General features: G+C 43.5%; 1 protein-coding gene across 3 annotated transcripts; it reads right to left on the bottom strand.

Annotated features, from left to right (window-relative positions):
- Positions 1-11,083: 11,083 nt before the first annotated feature.
- TPBG (trophoblast glycoprotein) lies at positions 11,084-14,189 on the bottom strand. Of its 3 annotated transcripts, none has more exons than XM_004422064.3 (2): positions 14,085-14,189; positions 11,084-13,385 (listed from the first exon to the last, which is right to left on the bottom strand). In XM_004422064.3, exon 2 carries the CDS (start codon positions 13,046-13,048, stop codon positions 11,786-11,788), a length of 1,263 nt encoding a protein of 420 aa, XP_004422121.1. In that variant the 5' UTR covers positions 13,049-13,385; positions 14,085-14,189; the 3' UTR covers positions 11,084-11,785. The 3 variants fall into 3 exon arrangements, with proteins under 3 accessions (XP_004422121.1, XP_087299950.1, XP_087299949.1); XM_087443824.1 differs by lacking the exon at positions 14,085-14,189 and adding an exon at positions 13,880-14,020; XM_087443823.1 differs by lacking the exon at positions 14,085-14,189 and adding an exon at positions 13,547-13,638.
- Between the last annotated feature and the right edge of the window lie 372 nt (positions 14,190-14,561).

The following is a 14,561-nucleotide window of genomic DNA, read 5'->3' as shown; positions in this document are numbered from 1 at the left end:
CCCTGCTCTCTCCAGAAAGTCTCATTATGTGAGTAATAACTTTTTCATACTCTCCTGGGGTGTGTGTGTGGTGTCATCAATCTTAAAATCCAAAACAATTTGCGGTGGAGAGGTTGATCCTGCCCTCCACCAAAAATTGATTGATGCAGCCAGCAGTGTGGTCTAGTTGATGACCACCTTTGAAGGGGTCTTTCTTCTCTCACTCTTGGCTTGCTCACTGGCTCTGACACCTGCTGGGGAGCATGCACTTGGAGCTGTGCTGCTGCCTGCTGTCAAGCTTGTGCTCTGAGTTGTGCTGTGGCAGTGCTGCATCTGCTGAGTCCTCTGTTTATAGAGTTAACCTAAATCGGAAGTTTCGATAATTGGGGTTTAGGTAGAGAATTATGGGACTTGGGGGTGGGGGGGCTCCTTAAAGTGGTCCTGGGTCATGTGTCTCAGCCTAGACCTATCAGTATGTCTTAGACTGAATCGTATGTCTCAATTCCAGCTTAAACTGCAACTCACGCTAGGCTCAGGGGGACTGTTACCCTGTGACCACTGGTTGTGTGTATCAACCAGGCATTGGACCCATTCTAGAGCACTCAGGAGAAAGACTGATACTCTGTGCAATATGTAAGCCCATCAGGAAGAGTCTTCACTATGTGGCATGCTGGGGTCCATGTTCCTAAAAACAGATGGCTCACTAGGACCCTTTGCCTAAAATGTCTCTGGTTCTATTGCCATCTATGATTCTGTCACCAAAAAACATCCTGATCATCAGGGCTATAAAGAAAAACATACATGGCACCCCCATAAGGCACAGAACATTATGAAAAGCAGCCTCCTAAAGGGCCAGAGGATGCCATCACCCTACTGGATAACTGTCAAATGGACTGAAAAATACTCTATCCTATTGAGTGCACACATTTAACAACATGCCACAGAGTTATTTCAAAACTAACTTAAGCCCAGGGTTCCTAAACCCAATAAAGCAGCAATTACGATGGTAGAGGCCCCTAATCCTGACAACACATAATTGGGACTCTCTATAGGAAGGAACCCATAAATATGAGCAGAGTAGAAAAAACCTCCTAAAGCATATCCAGTAACCACCACGTAGAGGTGGGAGGGGCTTTGATACAGGGGCAGGAATCAGAAACTGAAACAGTGTATGGCAATTTGACCCAATTATAAATCCAAAACATACTAAAATAATTTATACAATAGGACAGTGATTGGTTTTTGTGTCTCTACAACATAGGTTCTAAATTAATTTTAACATCAGCTAAGACACACCAATTGGCCTTCATGGCCTTAATCAATACTGGTGCCCAAGTTACAATTATAGCTTGGGATCCCAATAAATTCAAACAAGGCATTCCCTATACTCTTAGAAGAGTCACTGACAAATAGGGATGCCTCACCTTCACCATCAGAACTACCATCTTGCCTAAATTTCCCATGATCATGGGGCCCATTGACCTAAAATATCCCATAGTGGGCACGGATGCTTTGATCCAACAAGTAATAAACTGAAATAAAATTAAGTCTTTGGCACTTACAATTGGTCTAACAGAATGGAATCCCATGAACCTTCCCCTAACAGCTAAAATAGTTAACACAGCCCAATATAGATTAAAACAAGGCCTACAGGAATTATGACCCACCATATAAGACCTATAAAAGGAAGGAGCCATTATTCTTGCTGCTTTCCTCTTAATTGCCCAATTTGGCCAATGCTCAAACTTGATAAAATATGAATGGCATCTAACAGCAGATTATCACAACCTTAATGCCATGGTACCCGCAATTAAGGCCCTTGTACCCAACATTATTGAAATTACTGACTCTATCCAATCAGCAACTGGAAAATACTTTGCCATTACACATTTGGCAAATATGTTTCATTAAATTTCAATTTCAACAGCCTCTGAGCCACAATTTGCCTTCACGTTTGAGGGGACACAATACACCTTTACCTGGCTATCCCTGGGGTATCTCAACAGCCCTGCCCTCCCACACAATCCCCGCAGGCAAGATCTTCACCACATCTACCTTTCTCCAGGAACACAGGTATGATCCTACATTGATGACATCCTCCTCTTCTGAGATTCACATGACACATTCATTCAAGACATACAAATACTCACACAGGAGCTCACCAAAAGGGATGGGCCATTGCTCCACAAAAAGTTTGAGGCCTCAGCTAAATTCCTAGCAATTATTTGTCAGTCAAGGGCTGCTCCATCCCTGACACTCAGAAAACAATCACTGACCCTCTCAGCATCCACAACATTAAAATAAATCCAACATCTTTTCAGACTTTTTGGGTTCTAGAGGCAACATATTACTCATTTACAAATTTTACTTAAGTTCACTTATGCTGTTACTTGCAAATTGGCCTGACCTGAATAGGTCCCCTCCAACAACAGGCTCTAGAATCTGTCCAAAGTGCACTACATTAGGCACTCCCATTAATGCTTTCCAGAGACTTCTTCACTGTAGAGGCTTTAGCAACCTCCTCTCATGCCTTCTAGAGTCTCTGGACCACCTATGATGGCCATAATGCCCATGAGCTTCTGATACAAGAAACTGCCCTCCTCAGCCCCATGCTACACTCCATGTGAACATCAACTTCTGGCTACATAGTGGGCCTTTCTAGAAACAGTGGCCCTCACAGGCCCTGAGCCCATTACTCTCCACACCCAGCTCCCCTTTATGCCTTGGAGCACTGAGGCAGCACCCAGCAGATGTGACACAGTCACAGAGGCCTCCTTATTAAAATGGAAATGTTACTTACAGGATAGAGCCAAACTTAGGCCTTCTAGCATATCCCACCCGCAGGAGGTATTGGCTTCCCCTGTCCTCAGTCCATTGCCAGATGCAACGGTGCTAAGAAAGGCAACCCTCTTCCAGACCCACTGGCCACCTGGAGAGTGTGTGTGTGATTACTCAGGATGAACTGAGTCATCAAAAAAGAACCTTCACCCATGGTAAGGTCACCATAATGTGTGATGGAGCCCTCTAGCACGCTGCTGCTATCCATCCCCTAACCAGGACAACTCTGATCAAGGACAAGACTCACGGGTCAGCACAACTGGCCAAACTTCATGCAGTCATCTTAGCAACAAAAGATGCTTGACCAAAAATTGGTCCAATGTGCATATTTTTACAAAATCTTGGGGCATTACCAATCATCTGGCCACTTAGTCTGACCAATGGCAACAACAGCAACTCCTTATCCAAGGTCACCTCCTTTGGGCTGAAAAACTGTAGGAATTTCTTGCCTCACAGATACCCAAAATATAAATCAAGGCCACACATATCTGCTCATACTAAAGCCAAAATGAAAGGTCTCATCAAGACACTTCTTATCCCCTTCAGAATTCCAGACATTGTGGTGACCAAATGACCAAGGCATGCATTTCGCTTCTCAAAATACACACCACAGACTCTTGAACAAGGCATTCAATGGAACTTTCACCTCCCTTAATGGCGTCATGCTGTAAGTCTCATAGAGAGCCATAATGGCTTACTTAAACAAGTTCAAAACCAATTCAATGAGACGTAGCACATTTCAGTCATCAATCAAACATCAGTGGTGAATTATAATTGAGTCTGACTCTATTTGTGATGTCTGTGTACTGACATCCCCGCCTTTTAGCCCCACACCTGGGCAAGTCCTTAAGAAGGCTCACGAGCTTCATCCTTTGGCACCTTCTGGGGAGTTAAAAACCACGAAAACCCAAACCCTCACTCTGGCTCCACACCTAATCACAATGAAAAACAAAGCCTAGCCCTGCTCTCCCAGAAAATCCCATTATGGGAGTAATAAACCTTTTCATACCCTCTGATGCATGTGTGGTGTCATTAGTCTTGATATTCAAACCAGTTTGGGGAGGGGGTGTTGATCTCACCCTCTGGGGGACAACCACAGCTATGCATATCACTCCCCTGCTCAGAGACCCCATTAGCTCCCCTACTATCCACTGAATTAAATAGCAGCTATTTATCATGACTACAGATTTATCTTTCTAGTCTCACTCTCTACTATTCTCCTTTATAAACATAATGTTTCAAATGTTGCATTCCCAGAACACACTTGGTCTTTAATTGCCTTCATTCTCTTTGCTTCTGCTGTTCCCTCTGTCCTGAGTTTTCTCTTCGACCCACCATCTCTATTTGCCTCTTCTTCAAGATCATCTTAAAAGCTAACCCCTCCAGGAACCCCTTTCTGAATCTTCTAGCCAGATATGCTCTCTGCCTGCTTTGAACCCCACATCACACTGTTTGAATTTCTGGTAGTGCTTTATCATGTTCTACCCCATCAAAAAGCCCTTCACATCTTATTGCTCCTAAAGCTCAGGGGTTGAGAGCATGAGTCCTGGAAGCAAACGGAAGAAAGAGTCCCACACTGGATCCTTGTTACCTACTTATCCCTGGGCAAGTCACTTGTCCTCTCTCAGCCTCAATTTCCTCTTCAAATGAGAAGAAATAAGATATCACATGTGAAGGGTTTTGCCTAGTGTCTGATTCATACTAAGCACTCAGTAAAATGTTAGCTATTGTCATTACTTATCCTCTCTACTGGATCAGAAACAATTTTATGTCAGAAGCTCTTTTTTTAATCCAGTGCAACAACATTGTCTGGTATATAGAAAGCACTTAATAAATTTCTATTGGATGAACTGAATAAATGGCTCATAGGACTCCACTGAAATTTTAAAGCAAATTAATAGTAAAATTAGCACAATTATATCACATGCATGGGATCTAAATTAATTCTACATATACACACGCAAATCATCTAAAAAGAGAGCAGAATTCAGGCAAAGACACAGCTTTGTCTTGAAAACTGCTTGATAACTTATACCTGGTTAAAATAATTTCCTAGATGTTCCTCCACACCCCACACTGCCTCTCCCAACCCTGCAACAAGGAACACACACTCACACACACACACTCACTCTTATAACTGGGTTATGGGCTTATCTATCCTCCAGTTTTGTTATTTTAACAGAGAGCAGACATTTGTGGATTAAAAACAGTGACAAGCTGGGGCCAGCCTGGTGGTGTAGTGGTTAAGTTTGCGCTCTCTGCTTCGGCAGCCCGGGGTTCATGGGTTGGGATCCCAGGCACGGATGTATGTACCACTCATCAAGCCATGCTGTGGCAGCATCCCTCACATAAAACAGAGGAAGATTGGCAAGGATGTTAGCTCAGGGACAATCTTCCTCAAGCAAAAAGAGGAAGATTGGCAACAGATGTTAGCTCAGGGCCCATCTTCCTCTCACATACACACATAAAAGTGACAGGTTAATTAGCAACTTAATCAAAGGTTCTTTCTGTTCAAAACAGACGATTCAGTACTCTGTAAAAAGTTTGATTAGACTCTTAAAACATACAGCGAACTATGCTGGTCTACATTTAATATTCCTAACTTAAATAGACATCAAAGATATTTTTAGAGGTTAGAAAAAAGAGATTATACCCTCTGATGCAATATTTTTCCTTCAAGGATCTACTTTAAGGGAAAAATGGGAGATGTAGAAACACAGGGACAACATAGGTACAACAATGCTCATTAGAGCATTAGTTAAAATTGCAAAAAACGTCCTATATGTGTAAAATATGTGACTGTTTGCAGTACTTTAAAGCCAGATATTAAAATAGCTTTTAGTGATATTGGGGAATGTTCACAGCATAAGTGAAAAGGCAAGATACAATGTGATACAAACAAGGCAGTTTATCTCAATATTAAGACACTTTTTCCTTAGTGATAGGATTATTCATGGTGCTTTTCCTCCCTGTATTTTTAAATTATCTACAAGAAACATGAGTTAATTTAAAAATATGTCTTTTAAATGTTTAATAGTCATGAGTTTGCCATGATCTATAAGAATTACCACAAAACGTGTCTAATTGAAAGATCATGTATTCTTCGAAAGTAATTTACTAACTGTATTGTAAAACTGAGAGAAACTGTATCATACAGAGAAATATATATTTGCCAACTGCCCTACCTAATGTTTCCATCAGTCCAATTCTCCTGTGTGCAAGTATCACCTTGAAGCGTTACGTATCATGGTTCTCTTTGGGGGAAGAAAAAACGTAGTAGAAATAGGACTGTGGAGGGAAGGGGAATGGGAAAATCTATAAACTTCCATTTAGAAAAAGCCTATTTTGATAACATCCTCAGGTTCTTTAAAACACATTATTAAATATTTACTTTTCACAAAAAGTATTATAGCTGGTCATATTTTAAGTGTTTGCTTCCTTGAAAACAAACATATCCTGACATTTACCAAGTTAAACGGTGAACCACAAATAAATCCTATTATCATAAAATGTCAGCTAAACATAAACAGCATTTGTTTTTATAAACATTTACATACAAGTTTGTGATATAGTAATGATGATCCTGAATCTTAAACCACATTTTCATCTTAAATAGCAAAGCAAACCTAATTAATTTCCTAGGTGATACATTAAAAGGCACCCATAATAGATTTTTCTCAAAATTCACATAAATGAGAAAGCTGTTGTGACCTGTGGCATACATACTACACGTGAGGACACAGACTGTTGCGTTTGGTCCTGTGAATGTAAAGATAGTAAACTGGCACATCAGGGGTAGGGCTGCCAGGGGATGGCCAGTCAGTCCACTGGTTTTCCAAAGTGCCAATGGATTTGCATTGATTTCAATTCCCTGTTTGGTCTCAGCCCTCAGAGGACTGGTGGTAGCACGCACCTGGAGCACGGGCCAGGAGAGCACAGTAGAGCATGCAAAGCTGACTGTCTCACCTGGTGACTGACTGACTTCGTGGCCATGAACTTGGTCTCATTTGTTTAGTGTTCTCACCAGCTGAGCTAACTCATTTTTTAAGATAGAACTACACAAGCTAGCACAGCTTTCCAGTTTTATTTTCCTTTTCAAAAGAAATATCACCATTAAATTTCCAAAATACTTCTTATCATAATATAGACTCAGAGGAGCTCTATAGTAATAAGATGACAAAATTATTTGTAACATTTTTAGGCATATTTAGGAGTCTAAAGCATAATAATTTTTAACATACTGGAAGTGAAATATAGAGCAAACTGAAACATACTGAATGTTTGAGTGCAAAGCAAAAACAATAAAACAAACTCACAGTAATTAGACATGGGAATTTCACAGGTCTCAAAGTAGGTAATTAGTAATGCCATCATGTGGCAAAAAGAGCACTAGAGGGGGAGTCTAGAACCCTGAGATCTAGTCCTGGTTGTCATTATGTAACACAATGAAATGTTACAATTCTGTTTCTTCATTGGTAAAACGGGAAACTGGGCTTGACACTTCTAAAAGCCCTTCCAATTTTGAAACACTAAGAATTTTTATTCTTGTCAAAATTATATAAATCACACATTAAATATTTTTTTAAAGTCTTGGGTTTTTCAACCCATGACAAAGATAGAGCTGCTAAACTGTTTTAAGATAAAACACAAAATATAACCAGCCTGCATTTTTGAATCAAACACTTCTAAGGACAAGAACGGAAAAATAACTGTACCAAACATCCTCAAGGAGCTGGTTTTCTCCATGTAAAAGAAGGCAGGATCGCCAGGACAGCACAGAATATACTTTCTTAAACTAACTATTTCTAGTACAGCACTGCAGTATTACCGATTTTAAAAAGATATTAAGGTATTTCTCATATATTATCTGGAAATATAATTTCCTCCCTTCCCTCTCCTTTCCTGTGAAAAAGCCTTGCACAGTGTACAAGCGAAACCTGACTCTCGTCTAATAAACGTCTGTCTTCCCTTGGTGCTGCTCTCTGAGGGCTGGGTGACTGGATGGGGTTTGGAGCAGGAAGAAAGCATGTGCCAAATGGTTTTTAACCTTGCAAATCCTCTTGGTATCTCTTTTAGTGTAGGCTTTGGAGAAAAATTTAAATGGAAAACAAAAGTGATATGAAAGACTCCCAAGCTAGGGCTGCAAAGTCTCCAATGTCCTCAAGAAGGTAAGTAAGCCCTCTACCAGGACATTAGGCCACAAGGGACAGAGTAAAACCGAATCCCTCAGGAAACAATCGTGGTTCATTTGAACCTTTTTTTTGCTTCTGCTTTAATTAAAAAGACACAAAACAAAGACGTTATTTCTAATTAAATACCGAGGTGCGCAAAATCCACATTTGCTGCCAATCAAGATATTTTAAAAGGATTTACCATTTGTGACTTGCTCATTTATTTCAACCAAGCCTTTCTCCACCTCTGGGAAAAAAAAAAAAGAAAATCTTGCCTATTATTGATAGTATCAATTTATGTAGCTTCTTTTTTTCTTTAAAAAATTTTATCAAACATGCTTCAAAGTCTCCTTACTTTGTAAAAAAAATCTATCAGCTGTAAGGTACAAGTGTGCCTTATAGGTCACCATTGAATCACGCATGGCAGCAAAATTGATGACACATATATTAATGGGGCACACCGAATAGTTATTGAAAAGGGGGAGATACAATTCAGGGTCAAACAGCTGTATTATCCTAAAACCTTGCCACTTTAAATAGAAATTTATTGGACATTTTAATGGCTTTTTAAATTGAAGGATTTATCAAGTGCTTAAATTTTTAAGTATTTTTCTAACTTTCTTCAAATGAAACTTGTAAAGGATAAATGAAGGGCGTTTTCTGCCAAGACCTTTGTTAAGCTGAGTAGTAAAGTATATTGCCAACCAAAATAGATTTTAAAAAATGGATTACTTGTAGGTTTCTAGGATCAATAATGCATAATGGTACTAAGGAACAGTGTTTAAAACAAGTACACTTAAAGTGATGATACTTTTTACTTCATTTCTCCTATATTCCCTTACACTTATTGGATTTATATAGCACCTGTCTTCCAAGGCACTCGGAATGCCTTATAAGCTTAGAGTAGTATGACTGCACAAGAGCAACTGTTTTCAAACAGTAATATTTTTTAAGAAAGTTCTATTGTCACGTATTGGAGAATAGCAAGGAGGGATGTGATAGAAAAGAGAGCAGCGGCAAATTGGGAAGCTCAATTCCTCAAAAAAGGAAGAAGGAAGGGGATGAAAAAGAAACAAGAAATCATAACTTGAAAAAAGCCATCCACCTAAGAGGCGAAAACTCAGCTTCACGTTATCACAGAGTCTGCTTCACTGAGTTGATGATGAGATAAGCTGGACTAATGAATCTCCTGCTCTCCTGGATCCTACATAAAGCTCAGTTTTTAATGGTTAGATTATTACAGGATGAAGAAGACATAACTCTTCTGAACAAACACTCTATAAATATTAAATTTGTTTTCTACAATATCAGCAGACCTACCAATAAAAGTTCATCAGCAGTTTCTAAGATGATGTGCTCTTATTTATTAGATGTTTTTACTATATTTGTCAGACTAATATCTCCATCATTCTTATGAAATGATGGCAGCCAGCCAGTTTATGAATGCCTGGTGAACACTTATAACGTTTAATGGAATATTAAGTACATATATTTAACCTTTTCTCAGGTAATTATAGGATCTGAAGTATAACTGTAAATAATGAATACTATAATATTTCATAATATGAGACATGAAAATTAAAACTGCCTATTCCGACTACATAGTCTAATCTAAACAAAGAAGAGGTTCATATATTTTTAGCCATATTTTGAAAACTTCTGAATTTAATTCAAAGAAGAAATAAGCAAAGATTTGTAGAACCTAAAATACTATCTAATCCTATTTCATTTGTAAAAATATGGAAACATGAATTTCATTTCAAATATAAAACACTGCATAACATAATCAATTTAAAGGGAAACAAGGCCCTAAGACTTACTGATGCAAGTTAATTAAACAATAATGGCTAAATTAAAGTCATCTTATATAATAGTTGGAGATTAATAGAATTTACTTTTAAGCTTAATTGGCAAGTAACAAACTTGCAAAAAAATGTCTATTATTAATAATATCAACTGATTAACCAATTGCTTTTACGTACACATAAATGTGATTTATTCTTCACAAAGGTGTATATACTAACATAGAGGTTAGCTAAAATCAAAATATCCCCAAATTCTTAAATACTGAACTGAACATAAGAACCTATGATTAGTTGAGACATGTGTTTATGGATGAAGACATTTATCTATGGTTATTTCCTGAAATTCATATCCTATCATGACAATTTTTTAAACACATTAACAGGGTCTCAAACTATCTACCATGTATGTTCCATTTTAAATGTTTTTTAAAAAATACTCTCAAGGGGCTGGCCCGTGGCTTAGCAATTAAGTGAGCGTGCTCCACTACTGGCGGCCCAGGTTTGCATCCCGGGTGCGTACTGACGCACCGCTTCTCCGGCCATGCTGAGGCCGCGTCCCACATACAGCAACTAGAAAGATGTGCAACTATGACATACAACTATCTACTGGGGCTTGGGGGGGAAAAAAAAAGGAGGAGGATTGGCGATAGATGTTAGCTCAGAGCCCGTCTTCCTCAGCAAAAAGAGGAGGATTAGCACGGATGTTAGCTCAGGGCTGATCTTCCTCACCAAAAAAAAAAAGAAAGAAAATACTCTCAAGAAAATCTAAGTTCCAATTTACATTATGATCTTAGACAATTTTTTTAATTTATTTTAAAATTTATTTTAGAATATTCTATGTTTTTAAGACATTTCATTTTCATACATTTACTTGCATTATATTTGTTTGGAGAGTCTGCTCTAAAGACCCACAGAACAACTTTGTACAGAGAGTTTTATTAAGCAAATAATTTTGTTCTATCCTAACAACTTAATTAGCCTAGAAAAACCCCTAAACTGCAAACTATTTATCATACAGAACTCTTCCCTCTTATCAACTTTATAATGCTCCTACAAAATTGTTTCATGAATAGCATTAACTTTGGGACCATGAGAAATCTATTCACACAAATATTCAAATTCTCTATTTAAATCCTAAAAGGATCCACCATCTCAAAACTATCTCCAAAGTCTATTTATATAAGACATTGCTCCCGTTTCATTCTCAACTATACTTTATCACTGAACCAAGATCATTCAATATCACTATCCCTAATCCTTTTTTCAAATAGCAAACTTAACACAACTGTAATTCTTTCAAGAATCTTTATTGAATTTTTTTTAACAATTTAGTCTGTTGGATATCAATGCAGTTTATTAAAAAACTTCATCATAGTTTCATATAAACTGCACTCAAAAAAGTAATTTACTTTGTCAAAGAAGTAATCTGAAGTTGCAAGTTATTTTTTGTAATATGCAGAACAGTAAAATGTAAGCATGCTCTCGGATGCAGGTGCTCCCGTGTACTATGGAGTTACTTTGAAGAGCTTGCTAAGTCTGCAGGCAGTTTATGGAATGCAATCATTTTTTCCACAATTTAGGTACATGAGAATAAAACTGATATTTATGAATAAAGTATTTTTCTCAAAAACGTTGAGGCAGCTTTTGTTGAATGCTATCTGTGTGGGTACACTGGCTACACCTTGAACTGTACTAAGAGAAACAGACAGCCAGGAGTCCATGTTCATGCTGAAAGTTGAAAAATCCCTCCACACGTGTTGAGGAGTTCCAAGCAAAGGAAGAGGGTAAAACCCTATGCACAGTTTTTCATCATCTTACATTAACAGAGCACACCCAGAACTGTACGTAACAAGGGAGCAAACTCCCTTCCCGATTTTCAGTCAAGGTCAGTGGTGTCTGCAGTGGAGGGTGGAGGTGGCGCGAGCCTAGGACGGGAGAAAGCGGAGCTCTACATCTCATGCATAGTGTCCTTGTTCTGTCCTCGAGTGTTTCTCAGACATCCGAATTAGAACTGAGGTTTGTTAACCTGGGGTCCGCATTGATTTCATATCTGTAATGATACCCTTCCATGTGATCCCTGCAGGCGTCTCTGATGTTATGCATCCACTTTTTTATCCCCTTGCGGTTCAAATACAAAACCAGTAGGAAAATGGCACCTATCAGGGCTAAAACAATACCTAGGAAGACATAAGAAGTCTGCAAGGATGGAGGAAGGATAGGATCACAGTCCAGGTCGGAGCTGTTGAGTTCCAAGAGGACCCGATTCCTCATTTTTTCCGGGAATGCACAGGTGAGCCTGGCTTTGCCCTGCACTACCTCTGTCTCCTTGAGCCAGGCCACCATGTCTGCCATGTGGCAGTCGCAGACCCAGGGATTGTTGTCCAGGAAGACCCTGACGTGAGGCAGGCCTTGCAACTCGGCCAGGGTGCTGTTGTGAAGGACCTTGAGGGCGTTGTCCTCAAGGTGGAGGCTTTCTAAGTGTGTCAGGTTGCGGAAGGACACGTGCGTCAGGCTCACCAGCGAGTTGTTGTGCAGGTCCAGGTGCCTGAGGCCAGGCAGTCGGGCCAGTGGGTCCCGGGGCAGGTAGAGGAAGCTGTTGCTGGCCAGCTCCAGGCGGCGCAGCCCGCGCAGCGCATGGCCCGCTCGCAGGGCCGCCGCCACCATACCCTCCAAGCTCCGGTTCTTCAGATCCTCATCAGGGGGCACGATGTGGTTCAGCATCAGTTCCAGCAGGGGGCTAGGGGCCGAGACGCTGGCGTTGCTGCCCGAGAAAGCGAAGGGGCTGAGATGGGCCAGCGGGTTGTGGCTGAGGTCGAGCTGGCGCAGGCTGGGCAGATGCTCGAAGGCGCCGGCGCGCACCTCCTTCAGGAGGCTGCCGCTGAGATTGAGCGCCGCCAGCTCGGCCAGCGGCGGCCGGCGGGCGAAAGCGCCGGCGGGGAGCACAGCCAGCTGGTTGCCGGTGAGAAAGAGGTTGCGCACGTAGGGGGGCAGGTCCGCGGGCACCTCGGTCAGGTCGCGATTAACGCACTTGACGGTGCGCGCCGCCTCGGAGCACTCGCACGGCGGGGGGCATTGGTCCGGCAGCGGGGGCTGGGCGGACACGGCGGAGGCCAGGGACGACGCCGAGGAGGTGAAGGAGGACGCCGAGGAGGTGAGCGAGGACGAGGAGACCCAGCCCAGGAGGACCAGCGCCAGCCCCGCCAGCCGCAGCCGCCCGTCCCTGGCGGCGGGGCCGCGGGAGCACCCCCCAGGCATCGCGGCACGGGTCTCCCCGGAGCGGGGCTGGGACGGCGCCCGCTCCGAAGGCTCGGGAGCTGGGCCCGGAGGGCGCGGGCCGGCCGGAAAAGTCCGGAGAAAACTTTCCTCTCGTGGGAACGAGGAGAAACGCCGCAGCCGGAACTTGGCTAACCCCTCGCCACCGGGCGTCCCCTCCCGGGGCCGATTCCCCCGCCCTTTCCCTCCAGAAAGTACGCACGGCGGGTCGGGACGCTCGGCTGCGCGCTCCTCCTCCTGCTCCTCTTCCTGCCGCCGCCCCCGCGTGGCACCTCCTCGCGTCTTTTGTTGGCGCCACACGCTGGATCTGCTGCGCGACCTGGGACAAGCGGGAGAAAAGCATGAGGAGCGGCGGCGGCCGCAGCTCCCTGAGTGCAGACACTGGCCTCTCCAAGCCAAGTCGCCCCCACTCTGTCTCCAAGACCTCCCTCCGTAAGCCCGTCCGGGCCTCGCCTCCCCCAGTCCCACGCACATCCTTACCCGGGAGAGGGGCGCGCGATCCGAGACACGGAGCACAGTCTTCCCTCTGCCCGGGCCCACAAAATATATACCCTTCCAGCCCCCCGCCCTCCTCTCCAGATCAGACTAGTCCCCCGCGTCTAACTCCTCGCTTAATCCCCAGCGCCTTTCCGACCAAACTTTTCTCTCCCATCTCCTTCCCCCACCGCCTCCGCGGGCGATCTGCCTTCGGAGGTCTCCGCCCCCGCCTGGACCCCTCCTCCAGGTCCAGGTTAGGATGAGAGGGAAGTTTCAGGTTTCAGGAGTCTTTTGATCTCTTTTTGTACTATCGCGGATTAGCAGGAAGTGGAGTACCTTACAGCTGTCGACCCCAGCCCGCGTCCCCATCAGCCCCTCGGATCCCAGAGGGAGTCCAAGTCATCTCCAAAGGGGAGGGGAGAGGCCGCGCAAAAAGCGGCGGGGGGACCCGGGACCTGCGCTACTCTCCCGTCTGAGGATGGGGGCAGTCCTGGCGCCGCCTCCCGGTTCTCGCCTTCACCGCTTGCTCCCCACCGCTCACCTCCGCGCCCGCCACCTCCCGAGACAACTCCGAGTCTCAGCAGAGTCGCGGCGACCTCCCGGCTCCGCGCTGCGGGAGCCGACTCTCCTCGCACCCCAGCCCCTGGCCCAACCTCCGCAGCTGGGAAAAACCAACCCGGGGGGGGGGGAGGGCCAGGCCTACGGGAGCGACTTCTCTGGCCGCGCGGCCCACTCTTGGCAGCCCTCAGTAGGGGGATTTAAGAAAGAAGACTGGGGGATTTGGCCTGCGCGCCTCCTCTTGGTGGAAATTAACGAGGAATGTGCTGGAAAAGGTGAGGGAATCCCTTTCTCTCCCCCGTCTCCGGCATCCTTTGGTGGTTCCTCATTTTGCATACTGTATTTACCTTGCACAGGAACGGAACCGCTGGTGAATCTCGTGGAATTCACCCTGATTCGGGGACCTATGGCAGTAACGAGATAGATTTAGGCGTGACTGACAGAGCACCGCGGAGCAGCA

Source organism: Ceratotherium simum, chromosome 19, assembly GCF_057802395.1.
Source record: "Ceratotherium simum simum isolate JZ-2026a chromosome 19, ASM5780239v1, whole genome shotgun sequence".
NCBI classification, from domain to species: domain Eukaryota; kingdom Metazoa; phylum Chordata; class Mammalia; order Perissodactyla; family Rhinocerotidae; genus Ceratotherium; species Ceratotherium simum.
The sequence above is the reverse complement of the archived record's forward strand: the minus strand, read 5'-3'. Positions and strand labels throughout refer to the sequence as shown.